The sequence below is a fragment of the Phaenicophaeus curvirostris genome, chromosome 8 (assembly GCF_032191515.1).
Source record: "Phaenicophaeus curvirostris isolate KB17595 chromosome 8, BPBGC_Pcur_1.0, whole genome shotgun sequence".
NCBI lineage: Eukaryota > Metazoa > Chordata > Aves > Cuculiformes > Cuculidae > Phaenicophaeus > Phaenicophaeus curvirostris.
Window position 1 is genome coordinate 7761956 of NC_091399.1, and position 10317 is coordinate 7772272.

Consider the following 10317-nt stretch of genomic DNA (forward strand, 5'->3'; position numbering starts at 1 on the left):
AATTAAGGACAGAGGTTTGTTCTACGTAGCTTTTTTTCTTTTTTTAAGAGCAAATAAAAATAGTTTATCAACTTCTCAAACTCTCTCCAGAAAAAACAAACATTAAAAGCACCATGATTCAGCCTTAAGGAAATGTTTTCTCCCCCTTTTCTTTGAGAAAGTAAGTCAGGTTAACAAAAGAACTTCAAAAACATTTTGATTGAAATGCATTTTTTGGTGAGGAACAGAATATACTTCAGATATACAAAAAGCGTATTTCCACACATAGATGTGGATCAAAAAGCTTCTCAAATCCATGAGTAGAAATGACCAAAGATGAATGAAGATGAATGCACTTAGTTCCCACAGAAATTCAGCACAGTATTTTCATGTGAGACTACTTAGGATAGAAAGCTCAGGGCTTTATGCATTTCAGTTCGCAGTGTTACCCTTACCTTTACGCTTTGTAGCAGACAGTAAATCATTAGCGTTCTCCAGCTCCTTTTCCAGCTTACTGATCTTCTCTCTCAGTTCTTTTTCCATTACAGCTTTTGATGCTTCCACCTCAGCCAAATGCTCCTGGGTTGCTTTATTAGCTAAAATTAAATCAGACAAGCAGTTTGTCATGCTGCGGTTGGTTCTTTTTTCCTTTCACAAACATCAAAACTTGCATATGCGCCTTAAATTTTACTTTGACTTTGTATGATCTGCAGAAGCTCATGGAGATAAGGAAACTCAGTGGCATGACAGAAGCATGAACTGCCATCTACCACTTTTCCTTAGAAGAGGGCTAAAATGTGAACTGTTCTTTTCACTGATAAAATGAATCTAAAATGAGAACCTAAATGAAGGCATACCTTGCAAAATTAGACCCTTTCAACAAAATTGAAAGTAAAATTCCAGGTATATTGGAGAACAGTTTTATGCCCTTGTCCCCTGCCGCAGGAAATTCAACTAGTCAGGTAAAATTTTTGTTACGAAGTGACTGATTGTTTCCACCATCCCAAAAGTCTAACAAAGCTCCTCTCAGAAATGCTCATTACCTGCTCTTCAGCATGTCAAGTTGCAAAGGAGCAACTGTTCTGATCCGTTTGCCATTTCTCACACACAGCTTACCTTCACCGGCTTCCTTCAGGAGCTTGTGCAGCTCTTCGACTGCTCCTGTCAGCTCATTGCTCTTTGCCTCCGAGTCATCAGCAGCACTCTAAATAAAAGCAATTTATTTAACCTTCTATTATGGAGTAATAGCAATGACATTTTTAAAGGAACACTCAAACTGACTAAAAATTACGAACATGCAGTTTTGCATTAAAATGCTAGAAAATTCACCTCAACTGGACAATTCTCTTTCTACTTGCATTGTCTCCCTTTGATGCAAACTGCCCATCTGAGAGTAAGATCTATCAGACATTAATTTAGTATGACAAATACAAATAAAACGTATGCCCTTTAGCTGCCTTATAGCTGGCACTGGCTCTGTTCCTTCTTAGAATCATGAATTATTTGGGTCAGGAGTCAAGAAATTTTGACAGTTACATCTTCGTTAATTCGGAGAAATTTGATAGTTTTAGAGAATATTTATATAAACGGTTTACATTTCTTTGCTTCCAGCTAGAGATCTGGCAAGTGCAAGACTGTACAATACTTCAGCAATTCAGCAAGTCCATTACTGATAACTAAAATAAAGTTGCTTCAACTTTCCCTAATCAGCACATTCTCAGAATAGGCTCCCATGGGAAAAAAATATTCAAAGTGAAGCTTTTAATATCAAGTCAGAAAAATACATTAGCAGCTATGGGTATATAGCAAACCTTATATTAAATGGAAGACAAACTTGAAGTCCCATTAAATCAACGACTGCATAATAAAAGCATGAATGACAGGAATAAAAGGAAAAGAATCAAGAAAATTCCAAATTAAAAAGGCAGTGCTTTCTGTTTCAGAAAAGCCAGCTACTGACTTGCTGTTCAATGAAGGGACATCAGCTTCCATCTGATCAGACAAAGGATTAATGCAGAACTCAGAACTAAGCAGGGTAGAATGTTTATGTGGGTATCTATGTAAGAAAACTCAGGAAAGAACTTTTTAACCTGTGAATCTAATACACGTAAACTAAAGAGCAATCAATTGTCTTTCTGAGACAACTTTGTCTTAGTCAATACACTACAGGATAGTTTTAAACTGCTGAGCCAACAAAACAAAAGAAAATGACTTGTTTAGATGATGCTTATTTGACACAAATATATGACATTCAGTTGTGTATCAATTAGATCGCCAACACTTGCAGTGTTATTTGAAATAAACTTCTACTCACCAAGGACAGAAATATCTCTTGCACAGTCATATTTGACACACAAGCCTCTTACTCACAACACCCTAAGACATAACCACATTCATACAGTATGAAGCCTCAAAATAGCGAGCATAAAATCACTATTTAACAATTTTGCTTCACTTATAAAATGGTCCAAGCAAAGCAAGATTTCAAATGCTGCCTAAGGCAGCAGCAAAGAAATGTTTTGAATGTTTCACTGTGTTTTGCAATGGAAGTTAGTCTTCCCCACATTTGCACTTCGTGGGGGAAAAAACCCAAAGCAAAACAACTGGGCTGCATTACATGCAAGGCTAAGACTCAGCCCAAACACAGAATCAATAAACTCACCTTATATAAATTGGATAATTTGATGTGGGCATTCAGCTCATTGTGGAATCTTTCCTCCATGCTAGCTTGCTGTTCTTTTGCCTAGTAAATTAAAGAAGAAAGAGTCGGGGAGCATTCCACTATTTCAATCTTGCACATGTTGCATTTTAAACTGTAATGCAACCGAGATGCCATTACACATAGACTTACCTCCTTCAGTTTATTCAAAAGGTCTTCCACATGCTTCTGAAGATTTTCATTTGATTGTTTTAAGCTGTTTACTTGTTCCTCCATTCTGGAAACCTGTTGAAAGCATAAATGACAGAATTATGCATTAATTTGTCTTTCCAACCCCTTTTATTAAAAAATACTGGTTTTTACTTCAACCTCACCCTCTAAAAATCCCAAAAAGAGCATAAGTAGTTGCATTTTCTAATAGTCTTTGCTCCCATGCATTCAGCTAAATGTAGAAATTAAGAGTCCTCAAATTGCTCCAGTTATGTATATCAAAAAAAACCCTAAGCCTCAGTGCCACAGAAAACCTGGCCAATTGTCATCGGTAAAGGAACTGCTTGGGTACCCAACAGATGCTCGCTGAAGCAGAGGACTTTCAAAGTACTGCCACTGATTCTGCCATGTGTTTTGCTACAGGAAAACAGAAATATCATCACTCCACACCCCAAAGAATGTTAAGTCCCTTCCCCTTTTTAAGAACTGTAGTCCTGTACACTCTAGCAGCCTTACAGCATTATACAATTCTGTTATCAGTGACTCCAAAAAGCCTAGCTTGTAACTAAAATCTTTGAATCTTCCATTTTAGATAATGGTAGCTATGTGTATTCCTTAAAAATCACAGGTTAAAAGAAAGAACACCTCCTCGTTAATTGAAAAACATGCACTATTTTGATTTGCCTGCAATTACTAAAGTACTGGCTTTTGTTTGATACAGTAAAGCAAGATGCAGAATTTATTACATATAGCAAAGCATTCAATAATTACATTACCTCCTCCTTCTTATTCTCCAGATTACATTTAAGCTCCAAGATTTCATTGCCTTTCTCCCTGGCAGCATGCAGCAGTTCATCTGTTTTGGCTTTCAACTCTGTGTTCAGCCACGTGTTTTGATTCTGTAGTAGTTCTTTTTCTTGCTCCAACCTTTTCTCCCGGTACTAAAAAGAAAATAGCATAGTTTAATTGTACTGGTTCCACAGAATACAAAGGAGCTAATTAAAATACTACAATCAGAGCAGGAGTAACAGAAATGCACCAAATGACAGGCAATGTCCCTCATTATGTTGGTAAAACTAAACCAGTCTCAAAAAACAAAGAACTTTTTCAAACTTGAGTTAGTTTCCTCAAAGCTGGGAATATTAACTAGATTAATATCTAGTTGAAGGAAATAAAGGTATCAAAGTTCCCCTCCTCTTTTCTCCTTTCTTTCAGCTCTTTATGGACTTTATTCTTCCAGTAAAGAAACGGTGTAGGTTCAAGAGCAGATATTTTTCTCCTTCCTACCTGCCTTCATGGACCTGGCGCCCTCCCTAGTGGGCAGGAGTGGCCTCTAGTGCCACCAGTCAGGCCTGGACGAGCTTGCTCAACTTGCTGCCTGCTCCCCTCCTATAAATATATGTCTCGCATCCAGTCAGAGCCACCAATTTCATATTAAAATAAATTGTTATAAATGACAGGAGTCCACTCAACCTACTTTCAAAGTCAATGATGACAAAACGATGACTACATCACACATAAATAACTACTTATTAGAACATTAACATATACTATGCATGTAACTACTACTCACCTTCACAGAAACGTCTGACGTTTGAAGTTCATCCAGCTTTAACTGAAGTTTCACCTTTTCAGTGCTTGCTTCCGTAAGTTTCTCATTTAAGCGTTTAACATCCTCTGGAGGAGGGAAACCAGCATTACAAAAGCTAACTGTACAATCGTAAGTTTTAATTAATCAGCTTAACTAAACTGACAACAGACAAGAAACTATGTATGTAATTGTATACTGTGCAATAAGATATTGTATAATGTACGATTTTATGTCGATGAAACCAAGCCTCAAACTGCTGTGTTTTTTCTGCAGTTAGCATGTAATTTCCTGCCTTGTTTCCTTTCGTTAAATGCTGCTTCTGGTTAATCCACCATTTGGTGCTGCCTATACAAACCAGACACCCCACACTAGTTCAACTGTTCAAGTACGTCTCTTATTTAGCAAGACCATGTGAACTATTTAGTTATCATGCTCTTGGCTATACCGTGTAAATGTTCAAGTTCTTGAGATCGTCTTTCGCTTGTTCGAACCAAATCTCTCTTTTCAGCTTCCAGTTCTTCTTTTTCCCTACTTAAATGGCTCTGAAAAATAAAGAAACGTGATCAGCTTTCTATAACAGTTTATAGACACTATTTTCACTCACCATGGCAGAGAAGCATGCTAAACTAGAGTAAGTTACTCCAGCCAACTGAAAACTGGGATAAGAGACTTTTATAGTGGGCAGCTGAATCAGTCTATGCTGCATAGCTATGAAGCACAGCTGCTCTCATTTTTTTCCCATCATGTTGGGGTACATGATTCAAACAAACGCAGGTTAATGAACCTCTTTCTGCTAGTGCTTAATAACCAATACATTTCAATTAATGTTTCTTCCCCCATAAATCACAATGATGCTAACATCCAGCTGGCCCCGTGTGCTTAAATGTGAAATACCACCACAAGATTAGACAGTAAAGCTGAGAGATGTATCACACAGCTTTCTAGACCTGCATACTGAACACGCAGTGCTCATGCCTGAGCTTTTTAATTAGCTTTTTTAATTGGTCCAGACTGCCAGAAGTTTCCCTCCTGTTTGAGATTAGGATGAAAACTGTTGAATTTGGAGTACACGAAACAAATTGAAGGCCTAACAGAATCCAAAGCAAGTAACAGCAACTGTTCAAAACTGCATCTAACTTTAACAGTCTTTAAACAACTGCATTGATAGTTACGACTTCATTGAAACAGTTTTATTTCATTAAATAAGAGACAACAGATCACTGTGGACAAATCAATCTAATACTGTTTTCGCTTCCTGCTCTGTTGGAACAGTCAGCGAATCCTGCAACCCTGTGACTTTTGCGCATAATGCAAGGAAATCTGTGCCAGAGTATGGAAAAGGGTGTGGGAAGCCAGAATTTCTCTTGACACCTCAGTTCTATTTTTGAAGTTCAGCCTGAAGCCACTTCAGAACAGGCTTCAACTAGCATGAAACAACCTGTTCAAAATGAAATAAAAGCATCTGCTCTGATATATGTTCCCCCATAATTCAGTTTGCTAAACTACTAGCATATCCTTAAAAAACCCACAACATTTTCCTGGACACACGACCATACAGACACAAAAAGTACATTTTTGTACTTTTAATAGTCCAGTTGGGAAATCAACTGAATTCTCCGCTGCAATGAGACAGGTGAACTGCTTCAACCTGTCACCAAACTCTTCCAGTACCTGGATGGCTGCATTACGATCTTGAGCTGCTTCAAGTTCTTTATTTTTCTCACTCAGTGACTTCAATTGTTCATCTGTTGGATAAGAAAGAATAGCAGTGAGGTATCTCCGCTATACTAGAAGGATAGAATTCACTCTCCAAATGCAATTCAGCCCAAATTTCCCTTAACAACATAAGAAAAAGAGAAAAAGAGAAGAATCCAAGACTCCGCTATGGAGGGACTAGGCAGTATTGTGGCAAACTAATGCAGAGCCATTTACTGTGAAGTTCAATACTTAACCCATTGTTACAACAAAATCAGTAAACAAGGAGGGTTCTTTTTCTATTAGAACAAAAAATTCATTTTAAAAAAGCAGACATGATCGCAAAAGCAAAACTTTTGTTACTTGCAGAAGTAACAAATGCAGTTAACAGATGGATTTTCAACTCCTACTTAAAATTTAAAGCACTTCAGCACAACAATGGACTCAAGACTGAATACCCTGTCCAAACTGAAGAATGTGCAGTTATACTTACGAAGTTTCTTAAGCTCCTCGCGGAGAGTTTGACATTCTTGCGTCTCATTTACAAGTCTCTCTTGACTTTGAGCTAGACGCTTTTCTACTTCAAAGTACTGTTGCTCTGCAAAATAAGTGTTACCCCAGTTTCACATAACAAGCATTTATTTTTCTTTAACTTTATCAATTGACAACTTTATTAAATAATATTTATAAAGAAAATATCTAAAAACAATAAGACTACAGTAGAATTTGAAGAAAAGTCTTTCAGAAGGCAAAAAGATGCAGTTGTACAGTGAACTAACATTGTTTAAAATACTTCGCTAGCATGGAAAGCAGTGTGTTTCCAGAAATTATCCATACAGTGGTAATCTAAGTGATTTTAATGATGAAGCATTGTATCAGCACAATTATGCACTGTGGTCTCAGTTAAGTCTATTAAAACTTAAGCCTGTTGCATATTTCTATACACATACAATAAAATCCCCATAATCCTAGATATCAGATTTGATTTAGAAAATTTTTAATGAATGCTTCTTAAAATGAGCTCCTGCGCTTTACGCTGCATATCACATAGCACTGAAAAAAGCAATCAGATCTAGCCTTCGGTTATCCCAAACAGTAACTGTGCCATAGAGCCTAACTGTAAAACACTCAGTAACAGCAGAACTAATCTCACTCTCGGGCACAATGGGCTTTAAGGAAGCACTGAGGGATTTTTAGTCATCTTATGGTTCCAAACTGTGGTGGCACAGCCACCCCCATGCTCCCCGGCCACTCCGCGATCTCAGGATAAGCCACGTTTAGTGGAAAACTCCCAGCGTGCCTCTGTCTTTGTTACAAGTGCAGTGAGCTGGAGTGATGAGGCACCTCCTGATGGCCCCTGGAACTCCTGCCATGTGGATCGTAGCTGTAGCAGGATGGTACCAGTACTGTAAAACCGGAGAGGCACTGGAATTGTACAGATCGTAGAAAATATCAGAATCACCTAACATGAATCACAGCCAGAATGGAATAACACTGACCAAAGCCATTCATCTGCGACCCTAGAAACTGCGATGCTAAGGGAGACCCTTTAAGCTCTCTGGGGCTGCAGCAAGCTATGACCAGAATCTTCCTCAGAGCTGGGACACTTCTCAGGGTAGATTTTGTGCGGATTCAAAGGTTGTGCACTAATAAATGCTGACAAAGGAGAAGGACCAAGTCAGACTTTGAGTCAACTACTGCCCATTGAGTAACTATTGCATTAAGTGAGTAACTCACTGAACTTGAGAAAAGGGACATTTAGCTCAGCAGTTAACCTGTATCTGTCTGCCTGTCTATGCAACTCTGTGTTTGTGTGTCTGTGTGCGTGACGGGAGTTAGGAAACCCTGCAGTAGGCCTCAGGTGAATCTTGCCATTCCTGAGCCTTCAACTGAGTTCCTGTTGAATTAGTTTATTAAATTGTCTGGTGATTGAGCGCTGTTAATCTTGCAACAACCTATTTTTATGATCTGTCTCGAAACTATTAATAAATCCTGAATTGCTGCTAAATTAAAGCCCATTCACAACAAATTGGTGAAGTTGTCAGGATCCTGTATCAGGATTCACAACACCACCATATCTTATTGTTCAAAGTCATGCAGCCCCTCCAGCCACGAAAGAGAAGAATGGACCTGAAAGACACTAACCTCCTAAAATCTGTGGGTAACATTTGTGCTACACTTGATTAACTAACACTGGCAAGATTTTAATTGTGAAATAGACAAAAAGGCTGAAGGAAAGGAGGAAGTCAAGTTTACATCAGAGGTAGTAAACTTCACTTCCACTTTTCCTTCAGCCTTTCTGTCTCTTTTACAACTTGAGTAGAAAGAACAGTGCAGATGAGCTAAGCACAGGGCAGGGTTGTGAATTTGAGGTAACTGATAAGGTGGAAGATTTTATTGTGAAATAGAGAGAAAGGTTGAAGGAAAGGTGGAAATGAAGTTTACTTCTCATCATTTACTTCTTATTCACTTCCATACATCACTTACTTCTAATCTAAACTTATCAGTATATTCACAACCCTGCCCTGCTCTTCTCTCCTTTCTACCCTTTTTACTTCTGATGTAAACTTCACTTCCACCTTTCCTTCAGCCTTTCTCTCTTTCACAACAAAAATCTTGCCAAAGTTAGTTAACAAAGCACAGTGCAAATGTAACCCAGAGATTTTAGTAGGTTTAATATTATTTTCCTGAGATTGAGTAACCTACAAACCAATACAGAAACACTGATTCTATCACGAGCAATTTATGACCAAAGGATAGGGTCTTCAACGTGGAATCTAACCAGAAAAATATACACCTAAGTCTACTGGAGAACAGGGTGAACAAGCAATGTTTTTTCTTCCACAACTAGAATCAAAGCAGAAAGAAGCTTATTGGAAAAAAAAAAAACCCTGATGAAATGCTGCTTTTTAAGCTCACTTTTGAAAGCATATTTAGCCCTGAACAGTCTTGTACAAAGGAAAAAGCAGCAGAAATCCTCTCGTCAAGGGAAAGTGAAGGGAAGAAACCGACCCCCCAGGCCTTCAATGGTCCCTTCCAGCTGGGGCTGGGGAACATCCACACCTCCCTCCCTGGGCCCAGGCCACCCTTCAGGCCTGCTCCCCATTGCAGGGAAACACTTTTGGGGGGACCCAAAGTCTGGAGTAGCTCCCATACAAGGACAGGCTGAGAGAGTTCAGCCTGGAGAAGAGAAGGCTCTGAGGAGACCTTATAGCGACTTTCCAGTATTGAAGGGGCTACAAGAAAGCTAGGGAGGAGTTGTTTACAAAGACTTGTAAAGACAGAACGGAGACAGTAGGTATAAACTAGAGGGGGGCAGATTTAGACTAGACAGAAGGAAGAATTTCTTCACCATGGTGAGAGTGGTGTGGCCTTGGCCCAGGGAAGCTGTGGCTGCCCCATCCCTTGAGGTGTTCAAGGCCAGGTTGGATGGGCCTTGGGCAACCTGATCCAGTGGAAGGTGTCCCTGCCCATGGCAGGGGGCTGGAACTGGGGGATCGCTAAACTCCCTTCCAACCCAAACTATTCTATGAACCTGCCAGCCCGGCCCGCAGCCCCTCAGCCCCGCACAGCCAGGCCTGCCCGCGCTCTCACCGCTGTCCACCTTGAAGCGCTCATGCCTGGCCCTCAGCCCGTCGATCTCGCTCTGCTGGTCAGCCAGGAACCGCTCCAGCTTGCCCTGCACGGGCCGGGGCAGCTTGGAGAGCTCGGCGCGCTCCAGGAGCTGCTGCAGCACGGCCGCCATCTTGGTGGCGCCCACTGCGCCTCACGGCCTCGCTGAAGCCTGCCGCGCCGCGCGCGACCGCGCATGGGGGCGCCCCGCGGCATCACGGGAAATGTAGTTCTCCAAGAAAGAGGTCCTACTCCCTCAGAGCACTTCCGTTTCCGGTAGGGCGGCTCTTTCCGCCGTCTTGAGTGTGGCTGCACTTTGCTGTTTGAGGCGAGAAAGGCGCTCGAACCGAGACGAACCCAGCTATATCCTCGTATTGAAGCCCGTATGTTTTCTTTATTGAAGCTCGACCTCGACCCACTTCCCCCTTCTTGGACTCCAGAGTCAGGAGGCGGTGCTACCGCTTCCGCCACTCAAACCATGGCGCCGCAGGCGGCCCGCGCTGCTTCTGCGCGCTCTTTTCCCGCGCTTGGCCCCGGGCGGATGTGCATCATCACGGCGCGCCGGGCGCTG

The 10317-nt window shown here is 40.8% G+C and overlaps 1 protein-coding gene across 2 annotated transcripts in view; it reads right to left on the bottom strand.

Annotated features, from left to right (window-relative positions):
* TPR (translocated promoter region, nuclear basket protein) overlaps positions 1-9915 on the bottom strand; it is a 46293-nt gene extending 36378 nt beyond the window's left edge. For both annotated transcript variants that reach the window (XM_069862342.1, XM_069862341.1), the window contains exons 1-10: positions 9729-9915; positions 6628-6732; positions 6111-6184; positions 4885-4981; positions 4422-4525; positions 3625-3789; positions 2831-2923; positions 2642-2722; positions 1096-1183; positions 435-575 (exon numbers count right to left, since the gene is read on the bottom strand). In XM_069862342.1, the coding sequence (XP_069718443.1) occupies positions 435-575; positions 1096-1183; positions 2642-2722; positions 2831-2923; positions 3625-3789; positions 4422-4525; positions 4885-4981; positions 6111-6184; positions 6628-6732; positions 9729-9879 (1099 nt within the window). In that variant the 5' untranslated portion in view covers positions 9880-9915. The remainder of the gene's footprint in view (positions 1-434; positions 576-1095; positions 1184-2641; positions 2723-2830; positions 2924-3624; positions 3790-4421; positions 4526-4884; positions 4982-6110; positions 6185-6627; positions 6733-9728) is intronic.
* Positions 9916-10317: the final 402 nt, after the last annotated feature.